Source organism: Phodopus roborovskii, unplaced genomic scaffold (assembly GCF_943737965.1).
Source record: "Phodopus roborovskii unplaced genomic scaffold, PHOROB, whole genome shotgun sequence".
Lineage (NCBI taxonomy): Eukaryota > Metazoa > Chordata > Mammalia > Rodentia > Cricetidae > Phodopus > Phodopus roborovskii.
Genome location: NW_026126407.1, coordinates 21,944,062 through 21,961,407, shown reverse-complemented (window position 1 = coordinate 21,961,407; position 17,346 = coordinate 21,944,062). Strand labels below are relative to the sequence as shown.

Below are 17,346 nucleotides of genomic sequence, written 5' to 3'. Positions count from 1 at the left end.
CTTGGTACCTACCATTTGTGGTTGTGTTCGAGCTCCACCATCAACTACTTACAGAACATGTGAGTGGTGAGTCCGCTCCTCAGCCTTAGTTCCCCCAGGTCTCATCCTGCCCTGTCTCCACCCCCAATGGGCGTGGTCTATGCCACAGGTGCGGACAAGGTGAATATCTTACTACAATGAGTAGCTGAGACCAAGCAGAAGAAGGAGTATCAAGGACAGAGGGAAAGGTCAGGAAATAGTATAGTCGAACATCAATAAAGAAAGAGAGGGCTGAAAAGATGGTTTGGTTTCTAAGACACTCCTGCTCTTCCAAAATATCCTAGTTTGGTTTCTAGCACCCATGTTAGGCAGGTCACAACCACCTGTAACTCCAGTTCCTGAGGATCTGATGCCTTCGCCTTCCTCTGTGGTCCACAGGCACTCATATACAACACACACACACACACACACACACACACACACACACACACACACACACACACACACACGAAGTAAATATGAAATATTAAATAAATAAAAAAATTAAAGGAAGAAAATAATGAACAATGAGAGACTACCACTCTCAAGCACCCTTAAATATGAGAAGTGACAAAATGTAAGAACCTATGAGGTAGAAGGAACTAGTACAATGAGACATTCCTCTAAACACTGAAAATAGAACTGCCATGTGATCCATCTGTAGCTCTCCTGAGACATACCTGCAGGGATGGAGGTGCACCATCCATGTTTGTTATAGCACTACTCAAATAGATATTTGGAACCAGGATACATGCCTATCAACAAGTGAATAGATAACGACTTGTGGTATATATATTCTATGGTGCATTCAGTCATAAAGAGTCAAATCTTATCATATTTAGAAACTTCGATGTAATTGAAATTGTCACCTTGAGTGAAATGAGCTAGACATAGACAGAAAAGCATTGTGTGTCTCTTCTCATATGTGGAATCATTGAAAATAGAAGATAAACTGTTAAGTAAATGAAAGGGAACCAGAGAGACAAAGGGAAGGAGGGAGGAGAAAGAGGGCAGCACCATGCATGCATCCATGTCTACACTGATAACGGTGAAATCTGCAGATTCCCTGCAATACATGCAACTAAATAACTATAATAAAAAATTAAAATATAAAATAAGAAAAACAGCATGTTTTACACTTAAACTTCTGATGGGAGATGTCATTCTGTATATGTTTCTCATACTGGTTAATAATAAAGCACTGTTGGCCAATAGGAAAGGACGATAGGAGAGACAAGGAGGAAATAGGAAGTAGTCAACATGGAATAGGAAGGAGGAGTCAACATGGAGAGTCTGGAGAGACTAGAACCACCAGCCGCCTCTCGCTGGTAAGACCACGTGGAAATACATAGAAATGGGTTAATAATTAAGACAGAGCTAGCTGATAAGAAACTAGCACCTGGCCAACAGCATAATATCAAATACAGAGTCTCTGTGTGTTATTTGGGGCTGGCGCGGCGGTGGGACAAGACCAGTGGTGGCGGGCAGAAAAAACCAGTACTCCTTACAAACTTCCAAGTTGAGATGTTTTTCTAGGAGAAGAAATGCAGTTTCATTATGTCACCACTAATGAGAAATTATAAGTTGCATTAATGATGTAAGCTGTATTAATTGTAATTATAAGTCGCATTTGACACTGACAGTAAGTGGAAAAATAATTAATTTGCTTCTTATTTTTCTTGCAAAAAGTAACTGGTTCCCTTGGGGATCGACCTAAAACTTTTCTTTGTTAATGGGTTTTACAAAACTCAGTAGTCTCCAGACTGGATTTATGTCTAGACACCAACTTTATTTATTTCATTTCAGGAAGATCCTGATAAACGTAAAGTTGAGATGAGTGTGAACAGGAATAAAGAGGATGTGGATGCCTATCGTGATAAAGTCATGGGAGCTTGGGAACAAGATCTGCATTTGTGACCACAGTTCAGCAGCACACAGTACAGAAGGGAGTCTCTGGATATGTCACACATGCGCTCTCATGCTGGCAGGTGGTTGTGGTCCTGATGCTGCTTTCCTTATAGACAGAGCCAAGAAACTGGTCTTTTTCAGAAATATTGAGCACAGACTTGTGGCTGGCTTTCTCAGCATCAGGGAGCTAGGCAAGTATGTCAACTGCCTTTCTCTGCCAAACTCACTTCCTTCCTCATTCAGAGAGCATTCTCTCTCTCTCTCTCTCTCTCTCTCTCTCTCTCTCTCTCTCTCTCCCTCCCTCCCTTCCTCCCTCCCTCCCATGAAGCATTTTATGTGAATCTAAGCAAGGAAGTAAGAAAACAGAGAACTCTAGCAAGACAAAGAAGAAACACTATCAGTGGTGTGTGAGTGGAGACAAGATCCATGTTGAGGTAGGAGGGATGTAGCTGTGTGAAGACTGGGCTTTCTATGCAGGAAATATCCTCAAACTCATAATTTTTTAATTGTTGTGTTGCTATGACAACAAAAGCTAGTATTTGCTCCTGTGTTGTGTTATTGCTCCTGTGTTATTGAACCAGCTTAGACCTGCCATTTCAGCACATTCAAAAATTTAATTCATAATTTCTTGAACAAGTGTATACTTCTAAGTGTGCATTTAGGAAGCATGACCTTGCAAAGACTATTTTGCAATGTGCTTAATATAATGAGAATATTTTGACATTGATATTCTTAACGATAAACACTATATGCTTTCTTTCATATGCAGACCTTTGATTTAAATTTGTATATAGTATACAGATGTACTCATGAAACTAGAAAGGTGATCATGGACCATGACAGGAGGATAAGAGATCTTCATGCAGTGAGAGCAGAAGAGAGGGTAATAGGATTCATAAAGGTAATGGAGTGGCCAGAAGGAGAACTATGTGGTGAGGAGGGAGACCAGCCAGATAGGAATGAGAGGGATGTGGAGTGAGCAAGGAGGATGAATAAGAGCAAAGTGTATATGAAAATGTCTGATGAAACATTACACTGTATGCTAAGTTAAAAGTAACAAGAAAGTTCTTGCTTTGAAACAACAATATTTTCTGAAACCAAGACTAAAAATCTGAAAGCCAGAAGTGTGTGTTTGTTACTTAACTGTATTGTTTTTTTCCTAATACTGATCTGGTTAAGCAGTTTAAATACTACTGTAGCAGTTCAGCTGTATAAACCTATAGTCTATTTCCTGTAGGGACTGTAATTGTTGGATTCTTTGTTTGGCTACATGAACTCTGTGGTATCAATTACCAGCTTAGGTGAAGGGGAATGCAATTATTTTCAACATTCACATTTTTACTCGTGATGTCAGATAAGTTGCTTCATCTTACTGAAGTCACTGGTGGCTTTTAAGAGTCAGATACTTAAAACTGACAAAGGAGTGCCCTGTAGTCTGTATGATATGATGTAGCAATGGTAAAACTATCTCTGTGGAACTACAAGATCTTGTGTAATTTCCCCAAAATGGTCACTCATAGTTAGGGGAGTGATGGGTTGAATTTGTGTCTGAAAGGGTCTCACACAGACACCATCATTTAAATTTAGGACCCACATTACCTTCAGTATTAAAGCAAATGTGAAGAGGACTGATGTGACCCAAGAGTTTTCATGTGGGGTCCTCTGGTTTCTTCTCATTTGAACAGGTATGGCTCAGTAGCAGGCATGAGACCCCAGAATTCCAGCCCCATCACTGAGCTGGTCCTGGTGGGGTTTTCTGATCACCCCCAAACTGAGATTCCCCTCTTCCTCTTCTTCTCTCTGGTCTACCTGGTGAACTGTTTGGGGAACACAGCTGTCATCACACTAGTGGTTCTAGATGCCTCTCTGCAGACACCCATGTACTTCTTCCTCTGCCACCTGGCTTTCCTCGATGGATTCTTCAGCACAGTTGTGACTCCGAAGATGCTCTTCAATTTTCTTGCAAGCAGGAAGGTTATATCGTACCCATTCTGCCTGGCTCAGACTTACCTCACCCTATTCTTAGAGTCAACTGAGTGCTTTCTCCTTGCAGTGATGGCCATAGATCGCTACGTGGCCATCTGCTATCCACTGAGGTACCTTCTCATCATCAGCTGGGCAGTGTGTACAGCACTGGCAGTGGCCGTCTGGGTCATAGGCTTCTGTGCCTCAGTCATACCTCTCTACATCACAATCCTTCCACTCTGCGGTCCTTACATCGTTGATTATCTTTTCTGTGAACTGCCTATTCTTCTGCATATGTTCTGTGCAGACACATCTTTGCTGGAGGCCACGATGGCCATTGGAGGGGCTGGCACAGTGCTCTTCCCTTTCCTCCTGATTGTTTTCTCCTACCTTCGCATCCTCGTAGCTGTGATAAGAATAGACTCAGTCGAGGGCAGAAAAAAGGCCTTCTCAACATGTGCATCACACTTGGCTGTGGTGGCCATCTATTATGGAACAGGGCTGATCAGGTACTTGAGGCCCAAGTCCCTTTATTCAGCAGAGGGAGACAAGCTGATCTCTGTGTTCTATGCAGTCATCGGTCCTGTAATGAACCCATTCATCTACAGCCTGAGGAACAAGGAAGTTCAGAGTGCCATGAGGAGAGTGATAGAGAGATTCAAAACAAGAATCACATTCTAGGGTCTTCAGGAGCTGAGCACTGTGTTCATTTGCCTAACAGGTTTCGCAGTAGCAATTTCAGCTTTACCAGAACTGCTGATGAAGACAATCATATCTTGACAAACTCCCCCCACACCATGTTTGTTTCATATTTGTCACCTCTATGGGCAAATATGGGCATGTGTTAATTACCAGTCAACATGTCGTCTGTCGCCTCAATCAAATATGGATAAGAGAGCCAAGAAAATACACGAGCACGAAAACTTCATGTCAACAGTGGTGTCACTGATCGAATTCTTTATTTCATGGTTCCTTTTTTCTGTCTCATGTTGGTTTTGTGAGACAATGACTTACTCTGCAGCTCAGGTTGTTCCTGGCTTCCTTAGGCTGGCTCTGTTGTTGTATATCATCACATTTAGGGCTGGCTCAGCTTTATCTCCATTTGTAAGAGTCGTACTGTGTCAAATGCTGGTGGACCCTAATCAGCTGTGCTTCGCTGAGGAACTCAATCTCAAGGTAAATCCCACTTCTTCCAGAATTAAAAGCAATAAAAATTGTGCAACTTGTGTGGGATTCAATGTTACAAGATGAAACCATGTTAAAGTTGTTAATGAGAAATGTGTTGTGGTGCTGAAAATTGAACCCAAGATATTTTGCTTGCTGGGCAAGCACAGAGCTTCATCCCAAGCACCAGTGAGTACATTTAAAGAAACAGACTTCCCTTCTCATTTGTTTTATTTGTTTGCTTGTTTGTTTAAATATCTGTCTGTTTTGAATTATTTTAGGAAAAGTGTATGCTTTCCTTAAATTTAAAATAGAAAGACACTTTGCTTTTATGAAGATCCAAGTTAGGTTCCCAGCATCCACATCAGGTGGCTCACAACCATCTGTAACTCTAGCTCCACAGGAACTGATGACCTCCTCTGGCCTCTCTTGGTACTGCACTCACATATGCACATCCACTTCCATACAAACACACATATGCATGAATATATACATATATAGTAAAATTAAAAGACATTCTTTTAATTTACTTTTATTTCATGTGAATGATAGCTCAAACAGATAACAGTAAATTTTATCAACTTACTTATATATACTTAAATAGATTGGTTATATTATTTTAACAAGTGAATATTTTAAAAGGCTATATACTGGTTGTTGAAATATTGCTAATTTTGGAGACAAAGTGTACATTTAATTCCAGGTTCACCCATTCTTTGTGCAAAGATTTCTATTTGAATAAATCAGGAAAGCTAATATACATGTAGATAAGCATATATCATTTTAAAAATAAACACGTGTTGTCTTCATTTTAAAGACATTGTGTCACTTTCTACTGTCTAACTAACTGCTGTTGGCAGCTAATGTTTTCACACTAGTGAACATTCCTTTTTATAGGCTGGCAGTGCATTCAGAATAGACTTTTAAAGATTATTTATTATTTTTACTTTATATGCATTGGTGTTTACCTGAATGTGTATGTCTGTGTGGGTGTCAGTTCTCCTAGAACTGGAGTTACAGACAGTTTTGAGCTACCATGTAGTTGCTGGGAATCCAACCCAGGTCCTGTGGAAGAGAAGCCAGTGTTCTTAACCAATGAGCCATCTCTCTAGCATCTCATGGAGGTCAAATGTAAAGCCTAAGCAACCCAGTATCTCCAGTGAGACCATTGTACACCTATCCAAGACTCTTGGTTTGTTTCTATGTTAGAGCATTTGTTATACTTTTATGTACAATGACAGAAGACTAGAGACAGAAGGCAATATTGGAGTGAGGCAGAGGCGTCTCCCAGCACTTGGAGATGGAGGCAGGTAGACCTATGTGAATTCAAGGGTAGCCTCTTTTGCATAGGGAGGTCCAGGCCAACCAGGGCTGTGTGGTAAAATCCTGTCTGAAGAGAATATATATAATATCACATTATATGTACATGTATTGTATACATATATTCTTATATAGTATGTATTATATTTATATTGGTTTTGTTCATCCTTTTTATTATTATTACTATTATTATTATTATTATTATTATCTTGCTTTATATCCAAACCACTATCCTCTCCTCCCCTATCCTCTCCTCCAAGTCCTTTCCCCCCAGCTTTTTCTTTTTCTTTTCTTTTTTTTTTTACATTATATAATCCATAATCAGGCAACATTTCAATTGAAAAGAACTACAAGGTTTGTTTAAAAGATTACCCTTGAAAATCAAAGGAAAATTTGTGGGTGTAACAAAAAGTAACTGTTGAAAACTTAGAACAAAGTAGGTTTTTTATAAAATGATTTATTTTTATTTGTGTGTGTGTGTGTGTGTGTGTGTGTGTGTGTGTGTGTGTGTGTGAGTAAATTTCATATCTGGGCTAGTAGTGCCCAAGGAAGCCAGAGAGGGCATCAGATCCTCTGGAGTTTAATTTACAGCTATTCTTTTTTTATTATTAATTTATTTTATTTTATATAACAAAGTCCAATTAAATGAAAACAAACATTTATACACAATATTTGGGAATTTGGGCGTTGTTCTTTCCAAACTACTTCCTGCTGGTAAGGGGCGCTGTCATGGGGGATTCGAAGAAGATTCAGAAATCCTGGCTGTAGTCTGTAAGGCTGTTTTGTCCAGCTGTTTTGAATGTAGGATCACCTTGTACTCTGTTTCAGGCGGTCTGGTGTGATCACACCACATTAGTCTGGAAGGAATCCACATCTTTTCATTTTCTGTGGAAACAAAAATAGAAATCCTTTTCCCCAGTAACTTGTCCTTGAACTTAAATTTTGGAGTCAAAGCATTTTTTTAAATTTAATTTATTATTTTACATGTGTATCCCAGTTCCCTCTCCCTTGCTCCTCCCCCCAGCTTTTTCTCTCCCCGCATCTACTCCTCCTTTTCTGTTTCTCTTCAGAAAAGTTCAGGCCTCCCATGAATATCAACCAGTCACTTTTCATCCTTTAAAAAATTCCAATATTAATTATTAATACTATCATATCACATAACCATAACACACAACAAACATATCTGTGTATCTATATGCATATCTGTGGGTAAAGAGGCTGAGAGTTCAAGGGATTTCAGAAGTGGACAGAGAGTCTGTATTGATAAGATAAGGAACGAGACCAGCGCTGGGAAGGGCTGCTGCTGAAGCTGCTGAGTCAAGTTTGAAGGAGAAGTTGCAGAGTTCAGCTTCAGGCCAATACTCAAACCTGCTCACAGCAGGAAACATTCCAGGAGTGGGGAACAGTGGGTCAGGTCAGGTCCAGGAGGGTAAACAGGTGGATAGGCAGGGAGTCAAGTAGGCCTTTTCAGAGTCAGAGACCCAAACCAATAGGAAACTCCAGGGAGAGCTGGGGAGTTCCCTGCTCCTGGTGTTCACAGGTGTCAGTCAGGTCAGTGGTTGGTGTGAAGCCATGCTATCTCACTACTAGGTATCTATTTCTCGGGTAAGGGTGTGAAACTCATTTCTTCTTCTGGTGTGTCTGGTAAGTTCTTGGGACCAGTTCTCTGATATGATTGTAATATATCCATGTGTCCCCACCCTCCAAATTCTCTCCAATAAACTTATAGGGTTGCCCTCTTCCTAGTCCCAGGAATAAGTCAGCCACCAGTCTGAACCAGGTGGGTGGAGAAGTCTCTGGGTCTTTCCAGGGGTTGTAGTCATCCTACTCTCTCAAAATGGAACTAAAGGTTGCTTGTACCATGGAGTCTCCTAGGACAATGCACAACTGGAAAGGCCGTTGCCTTATACACTGTGAAGCAGTTCCAGGCACAGCCTGAGCTCAGTGTGCAAATAATGCTTTTTATGGAGTTTTGTTAGATCCACAGTTTTGTTTCAGTTCCAGTGACGCTAAACATTTAACTGCTATTAAATCAAAGTCCCAAGAGCACAGATTCTCCTTGTCTGTTAGTTACTTAACCTCAGTAAAGAACAAATCATATATAATTCTCATATTCTTTTTAAAAATTTATTTATTTTTATTTCATGTGTATGAGTATTTTATGTGTATGTATGTGAATGTACCACGTGCACGCCTAATGCTTGTGAAGGCAAGAAGAGGACATCAGATCTCCTGGGACCGGAGTTATAGATGGTTGTGAGCCACTACGTGGGAATTGAACCAGGGTCCTCTGCAAGAGCAGCCAGAGCTCTTAACCACTGACGCATGCCTCCAGCTCCTGAATCAATTAAATTCATACACCGACTCTTAATACACTTGAGAAGCTACTGGAACGTGTACTTAATTCTGTAAAAACTAGCTAGTGATGAAATGTGGATACAAATTCTCAATCAATTTAACAGATACATCTGTAGGGGAAAACAAGGACCAAAATCAACACTGGGGAGAGTGGTAATGGGAGGGGTGCAGAGTAGCTTAGTCTCCTGAGGATTAATTAGGAGAGTTTATGCTCAAGGAATGATTGTGTGGACTTGCCTGAAATCTTAATGGGATTATCCAAAATGGAAGCTTTTTTAAATATTTATTTTTATTAGTGTGTGTATGTGTCCAAGTGCTGTGGCATGCATGTGGAGATCAGAGGGCAACTTGCAGGAGACAATTCTCCTTCTGTCCTGGGAAATAAACTTAGCTTGTCAGGCTTGACAGCAATGCTTTTACCTGCTGTCTGGTCTGGGACAATCTCTTAGAGGATACCAGATCTATAAATAGTTGTTCTAACTACTTAATACAAGATGAACAATGAAATACATATAATATAAATATAATGAGTAATTTGGAGGGCTTAATAACTTATTTCTCTGTCATTTCAAAGATGGCAGAAGAGTGGTAGTACTGTGTGTGTGTGTGTGTGTGTGTGTGTGTGTGTGTGTGTGTGTAATGGTGGACAAAGGCAGCCAGAACTCATTGCTCAGTGTGAGTTTTGATATGAACAAGAAGAAACATGAATCATAAAACAGCACGAAGGGATATGATGATGTCAAAAACAAGGCTTGTCATGAACTTCAGGTGGAGTTAAAATGTGTCTTCCTGAGAATGGATGCTTGTTTCAAGGTAGCCCTGACATTTCCTGCAAACAGATCCATAGCATGCTGTATGTGACAGGAGCTGAACTTGTTAGGTTATTATTGTTGTTATTATTGCTATTATTTGGTTTTTCAAGGTTGGGTTTATCTGTATTGCTTTGGAGCCCGTCCTGGAACTAGCTCTGTAGACCAGGATGGACTCAAACTCACAGAGGTCCACCTGCCTCTGCCTCTCAAGTGCTAAGATTAAAGGCATGCTTAGGTTATTAAAAGCATCTGTACAAAGAAAAAGAAGGAAGATAGAGGCTTGGTCCTAAGTAGGGATCATTTTGTTGACCTTCACTTGTGAATTGGCCAAAATGCCTACAGGGAACGGTGGAATTCAGTCTCTTAAAAAGACAGAAATGACTTCTGTGATCTGCAAGGGAAACTGAGAAATCTAGTCTTTCAGAAGGAAGCTAACAGAACTCATGGGTACCTGAAGTAAATTATTTGAAGAAATTGGATTTCAAAGAGATCAGCATTACCTGTGAGGAAGACAAGGCTTTGTAACTCGGGGGTAAATGGTCTCCAAACTAGGGATTTGGTGGACAAAATAGGCAAGGATACAGGAGTAGAACATAAGAAGGTGGTGAAATCAAGGCAGTCATAACAAGGTAATTATAACAACTTTTAAAATACAGGTAGGGTTGCAGAACGTTCATTGCAGCTTTTTGAAAGAAAGACACGATTGCAATATGATCTTAAGGCATTCATAACAACAGGTAACAATAATAACCTTTTGAAACAAAGGCTTTGGTTGCCTCTTCCTGGAAGAGGCAGTATAGGACCTTTAGTAGTTTAAGTTCCAGGTGGAGCATAGGCCAATCCTTGAGAAACAGAGTGAAATGGTTAAATTCCTCACCTGGATCTGGTCTGACACCCATGTTTACTAAGAATTGAATGAATTTCCCTAAGTAAGGCAGGAGATGAAACATTTGCTTTAGAGATTGTAAAACATGGGAATGTAAAGCCTGTTATGGTGAGCTTATAACCTTAGAGATGGTAAAACATGAGGTAAGAAAACCCTGGTGTCTAATCAGGACACCAAATGTGTGCTAATCTTAAAACTGTAAATGTGCTGCCTGTTCTGATGGGCCAATTCTTAGTTAAACTCTAGCAAGTGCTCAGTTCTGCCTTTGTGAATTTTGTGAATATTTGGATGATCTTTGGTTGAAAACAGCACTCTTGTGCTCCTATATATTGTCTATGGGTCTCAATATGGAAGCGTCTCTCTTCTCTTGTTCCAGGGGGCAGTAAGTCTGGCTCCTTGATAAAGCCTTTTACAGTAATAAAGACTACTTCCTTTAAGAGTTTTTGATCTAAAATTGGGGATATAACACAGAAGTTTTGAAAGACCCTCAAGGAGTGTCTTCCCTCGGGAGAGACCCCGTGCCCAAGATCAGTCGAGACCACTCGGATGCAATCAGCAAGAGGCTTTATTCAGATACACAGGTACCTGGGGCAACAAGATCTCCTTGAAGACTTGCGCGCCCACAGGCTGGGGAGAGGGATTTTTATAGAGACAGGGAAGCAAAAGCGCAGGTACAGAAGCGAGATGCATGGTTACAGGGATGCCATTGGTCAATTCAAATGAGGCCAGGGTTATTCTGAGGACAAGTTCCCTTAGTACATAGTAACCAGGTGAATAGCAACCAGATGAATAGAAACCAGGTGAATAGCAACCAGATGAATAGCAACCAGATGAATGGCTCTACCTAGGGTACACAGGGTGTTTTTCAGGTACTTTCGTTCCTGGCTGGCACAGATATCCTGTTTGGCAGCCCTAGCTTGCTGACCCTGTCCTGAACCTGGGGCTACGTGCACAAAGGTTCCTGCATAATGGTGCTGCAGCAGCTAAGCTAAGCTAATACAATATGATTGGTGGGGGTCTTTCAGTTTAATCATAATAAGAAATGAACCTAGTTTGTCTTTGGTATAGGATGGCTTTTAAGCCTAAGATGGAGTCAGGCTGGTTCTTCACCTGTTTTAAGAGGGATGGGGTGAGAAATCTTGAACTTCGTGACCTTACTGATCAGTGAGGGAATCAAATGTGAAATCCCTTAAAGAAAACTGTATTGAGTTTACAGCTCAAAAAAGTATCCCGTCTTCTTGCAGGCATGCCCCCTCAATCTCAGCAAAGTGAGGCACCTGCCTGCCTCCATTTTAGGCTTAAGAGATATCATAGAGCAAAGACAGATTTGGTTCCTTCCTCTGTTTCTCAAGGATTGGGCTATGCCCCACCTTAATTACAAATGATTATGCACTGCCTCTCCTGTTCCAGGAAATGGCAACCGTTTCTTTGTTTCAAGGGTGTGGCACCGTTTACTTGATGTATGTCCTTGTCTTACTCTTTCATCTTCACCTAACTTCTCTATATTCATTCACTATTTTGTTTAACAATCCTTAACAGCCAGTCCTCTTGCCCCTGTAAGCATGCTTATCTTATCACTGATAAGTTTTTATTTCTTCCCAACAAAAGGGACTGGTACCTGCTCAGGACACCCGAAGGCCAAGTTCTCAGCACAAAGGAGATGTATTTGCCACAGAGGGAAGGGATAAGAGACAACTGTGGGAGGCAGAGGATGAGAGAGACAGGGGAAAGGAACAAGGGAGGTGGGACATTGGTATTTGTCCTGGGGGGGGGGGACAAAGGACTGCCCCTGGTTAGAGAGGAGACAGAGTGACCCATATGCAATGGCAGTTTATAAAGAGAAAGTGGAAACCCTGAATTAGAATGAGCTGTTTAATTTTAATTGGGCATGTTAATTAGGTGAGCCAAAGGGGGCTTTTGATTGCTGTACTTCAATACTTTCATAGCTGGACCTTGGTGGTCAGCCTCAGGAGGAGGAAGTGGCCAAATAAAGGAATAGAACTTCATGGCTAGCTTTAGAAGTGAAATCTAACAGTTTTGAGCAAGGCAGAGGGAATGGGAGAGAAACGCAAGGACTGCCAGAGCCATGTTTGCCATATCTGGACCACCTAGAGACCCTTCAAAGGGACCACAAAAGCTCACTGAGGACTTCTCCTTAAAATCCTGACTTAGGGTGGAACAGCCCACTGTCCAGTGCTGGGTCACCTCTAAAATGAAGCGTGCTTTAATTAAACAGTCAAGGATTTGCTCATTCTCCTTTCAGATTGCAGGTATAATGTCAACATTCAGTCATGCACATTTTAAAAAATAGTTTTTCTTTCAACTTTAAAATATTTTATGATTCATATTTTCCTAGTTTAAGAAGTTAGAATTGACAGGTAAAAAGTATGTGCTTACTATATATAGTGTGATGGTGTACTATATGGATATAGTGCCTAATGATCAGATCCATGTGATTCATTGCCACACATACTATTCTTTTTATATGTAGTGAGTCAGGCCCATAAGAAACCCTGGACAAATAGCTATATGAGGTGCCTATTAACAAAGGAAAATGCATGCCAGCCTCCAGGCTCTCTCAATATCACAACTTCCTGTGGCTCTTCTTACCTCGCCTCTCCCCTAAGCACTACAGCTCTGGGATTCCCTGCCCCCAGCTTCTCATTTCTATACAACCTATCAGTTAAGCCACGAGATCTCTGGGTCCTATTTTTGCCTTCATGTCTTGGTCCTCCCCTCTTGCCCCAGTTTAGTCTGCTGCCCATGCTTAGTCTAATAGTTTCTCTCTGTACTCTGGACACTTCTAGATGCTTCTGGCTATTCTTTTTTCTCATATCTATAATAAAAAACATTCCCCCAATTATACCTTAGTATGGTCATGTCCTCAGTTTATACAGTGAGAACATTTAAAATCTTCATAGAAATGTTTACTCAGAAACACTTCATACAGAGAGAGGCCTTGTGTAGGGCACATGAGCCGGTCAAAGATGGTGCTGAGGGGAAATCAAGGGGGCAAGTCCTGAGTTGTTTACAAAAAATGATGATTGGTTGCCTAGATTGATCCAGATGAGGTCACTTCATGAACAGCTCCAGATCACTAGGTAAGGCATAAGGCCACATAGGTGTGTGATAGACTGACTTTTAAAATATTGGCTGACTGTTTTTCTCACTCTGCAATTTTTTTTTCTTTCAAATGATGCCTACTATGGGACAATAAATGAGTTCCTGCTTGACTAGACTTCCTGCTGTTTCTGATTGTTTCCACTGTGAGTGACATTGATGAGTGACTGAGTTTTCTTCCTGAGGTGATATAGCCAGCTCACTATGACTGTGACCTACTCTGCAGGCTATGGGCCAGTGACATCTGAGGGAAGAACAGCTGAAGCAATCCAGAATCCAGACTCTGGTGTAAGTGTGGCCTTTTGGCTTCTGCATCTTCTTTGCCAGGCACCATCCTTATCACCAACTCACTAACCTCTTTGGAGTTCACAGTTCAGTATTAATAGTACAAAGAGAGGAAATATAGGTAGCTGAGCTGATAAGAAACCTGTGAAATGTACAGCCTTGGACTATGACTTCAAACCCATGGAGAAGATGTAACAAGAAGTGTGATGGGAGTGGGTTGTCTCAGGAACTCCCTCAGGGTGGGAAGGCTGGCTTCCTTCCACTGTAATATGAAGCTTCTCTGGGTATGTTTGGGAACAGTTCCCATCAATCTGCTCCAGGAGCTGAGGTTTTAATTGTTTTAAATTTACTTTTACTATGAATGAAAAAAAAAAAAAGCATAGGTACAACAAAAAGCAAAAGCAGAGAAGTGGAATTTTATGAAGGTAAAGTGTTCCTACCCAGAAGAGGATGCAGTCAACACGGACTGAAGGAACACTCTATGTGATGATAGGAAATCCTTATAAAGTGCAAATCTGTGAAGGGATTGGTGCTCCTAACATATAAAGAGCTCAAATACCTCAATGCAAAGGAGAAAGTTTCCCTTAAGAAATGGGTCCAGACATGTGGTACAAAATACAGGAACACCAAGATTGCCAATGTGAAGGGAAATCCCAGACAAATCACTGTGAGATGCCAGCTCAGGCCTGCAAGTATGATTATCATGTAGAGAAAATACAGCAGGTATCAACAAGAACATTCAAAAGAGAGAACTTGAGCATATTATCAGTGGGAAAGCAACTAATTCAGACCAGAAAATAATGGGGGTCCTCAAAAATTTAAAAATAAAATGTTACGTTGGGTCTACTCCAGGACATGTCCACTTCTCTACTCTGTCCCACTGCTATAGAGAAATGACAGGCACCTTTCGAATACAGTTTGCCTGTGACTGTAATTCTCATGTCCCTAAAGGAGGTTTTCCCAAAGTGATCAGGAACCTTGAATGGCTCATCTACTATGATAGATACACAATAAACAAAAGGCTGAAACTCTGTCCCTCCTACCACCACTCAGGAGCCAGAAGAAAAGCTGACTGCTGGTGCATAGTGTTGTCAACTACTTGTCCTGAACTTCCCCTTCTCTCCAAAGTCTATAAGAATAGATCCTTGCTTTGTCTCAGGGGCCTGAACTCCCTTTGGAGACCATCCTGTCTGCCCATGTATTAGTATTTCCCCTAATAAACCTCTTATTCAAAACTAAGAGCCAACCTAGGGCCCCTCCTCAACCCTGGGGCTCTGACACTTACAAGAAGTCCACATAGGATCGTGCTGATGAGAGCAGGGCATAGAAATTGATGAGGCAGCTTAGGATAGAGGACCCGAAAATTAATAGTACCCATCCTTGGCTAAAAGTTGCAAATGCCCTTGGCCCTGTCAGCAGCTTCATCCCTGCCAGTAACAAGAGATGCCAAAAGTGTTTAACCCCTAGGCAGAAACCAGGGATGCCAGGAAGGTCGGGGGAGGAGAAACTGGTTTTTCTTCTCTTCCCCTAAATGAATTCCTATTCCTGAAATCAACACATGAAGACCTGACTGGAACTCAGATGTATATAGACACTATGGGTGGGAACTGGACTGCCATCTGCTCCATGTCTTCATCCAGTAAAGCCTTGCTAACTCCAATGTGACTCCCAATGGTGCCAATTCCCTAGGGACATGCTCCAGTTGTGCCCGAATTTGTCTTCTCTTAAAACTCCTACCTATAAAGCTATAATAAAACTGATTCTTCTGCTGTCTATCAATTCATTCTTTGAATTTATGCAAGTGAAGTATCTAGAGGCCACTGACTCCTTGGAAGTTTCATGTGGCTGTGAGCTTCCTGCATCCTAACTCAAGTTAAAGCCTAACTGAGATGAGAGAAAAGACCTCTCCCTTAAACTCAGGGATGCCCCATATTTATTTCAGCTTTAGTCACAGAGACTACATCATCTGTCAGTCTCAATGTCCCACAGGGGAGGGAATGAAGAAAAGCTGGTATGTGCCTAAGATATCAGACGAGAGGGTTCAAGAAGACACTGAGAAGGATTGTTGGAGATAAGTAGTTTTCAGAAGAGTTATTAATGCCATACAGGAAGACATACAGAGAGACAGACAGACAGACAGACATTGATAGACACTCATCAATGTCACTCATCAGTGGAGAATAGAGCATGGCCCCCCAATGGATGGAAAGCACTCATCTTTGTGCCAACTTCCTGATCCCAGGGCAAGGTCTCAGCAAAATCTCCATGGTGGCAGCTATTCAGATATGTGCTAGTCTTTGGTTACTGTGGGGAAGCTGGCAGACCATGCTCAGAACAGCCTTCTAGTGTCTAAGAGGAGTGTTCAAAATACTTGGGGTGACAATAGGCAATCCCTCTCCTTGAAGTGTATCACACACACAAATTTGTCTTCTGATTAGTCCCACGAGCTCCCTTGACAGGATTTCATTCTCTCCTCATTCTCAGACCAGAAACAATATTCTGCTGCATGTCCCCATTAAAAACACTTCTTGGCGATAGAAGGACCATCCTCCTGTCAGCCTTCCACCTGGGAGCAGTCCGTGGAGAAGCCCACTGCCTGTTCTCCAGGGTTCTGGCAAGGTACTCTCCTCTTCACATAACTCAGTTCCTCAGAGCAGTCAGGTCAGTGGGGACATCACCAGTGCTCTGCCATGTTTATTTGGACACTTCCCCATGTTATGAAGGACCTGTCTCTGTCACTTCACACAGGGACCTTACAGTTTTCCATCGTTGATGGGCTCTTCTTTTTTGACCATATCAGTTTGTTGGGCGAGAATCCTGTTGAATTGAGCTTCCTGTATTCCTCACTTGCCTGTGTTGGTCTGGAGCATGTCCTGTCTTTCTAAGCCATGAAGGGAGCACTTCATCTGTTATCTCCAGCAGAGCTGAATAATCTTTTTCCTTTAACAACACCTACCCACTGCTACCTCTCAGCTCCCAGACTACAAAGTGCAAAGAAGGCCTGACCCAGCCCTTAGGTTGTGTGCGGATCACACCTCCTGAAGATAGCACACAGTTTTATCACTCTCTCCTTGAGAGACCAGACAGCACTTCATGTTGAATGTTTGCTTCCCAACATGGTTCTGGAATGTTCTATGGGTACATGCAGGTTGTTCTCCAGATGAATGGTAGATTACAGCAGAGGTCCAGCTGTGCAGGGATGACAGTCCCCCCCTCCCCACTCCATACATACACACAAGATATGCTATGGTGTCATCCTGTGACCTGAAAGCCTCAGAAAGCAGAGAAGGCTCTTGCTACTGGGAGTCCCAAGGAGGCCTGAGATAGGACCTTCTACTCTGTTGTCTGTACTTTTATTCTGGAGCAAACTGAACAAGAACAGGGGAGGGCTCTGCTCTGTCAGACTCACAGGGCTTCAGGGAAAATATGAAATATGTCCAGGTTTGTGTCAAGTTGACCAAAAAAAAAAAAAAGAAAGAAAGAAAGAAAAGAAAAGCCGGCACATTTGGG

At 41.7% G+C, this 17,346-nt stretch overlaps 1 protein-coding gene across 1 annotated transcript; it reads left to right on the top strand.

The window, feature by feature from the left end:
* Positions 1-3,576: 3,576 nt before the first annotated feature.
* On the top strand, positions 3,577-4,572 carry LOC127219767 (olfactory receptor 2A12). Its single transcript, XM_051181536.1, has one exon. It carries the CDS (start codon positions 3,577-3,579, stop codon positions 4,570-4,572), a length of 996 nt encoding a protein of 331 aa, XP_051037493.1.
* The last annotated feature ends 12,774 nt before the right edge of the window (positions 4,573-17,346 follow it).

What these genes read in the sequence shown, in the direction of transcription:
- LOC127219767 (XM_051181536.1), top strand. Translation starts at nt 3,577, where the DNA reads ATGTGGGGTCCTCTGGTTTCTTCTCATTTGAACAGGTATGGCTCAGTA.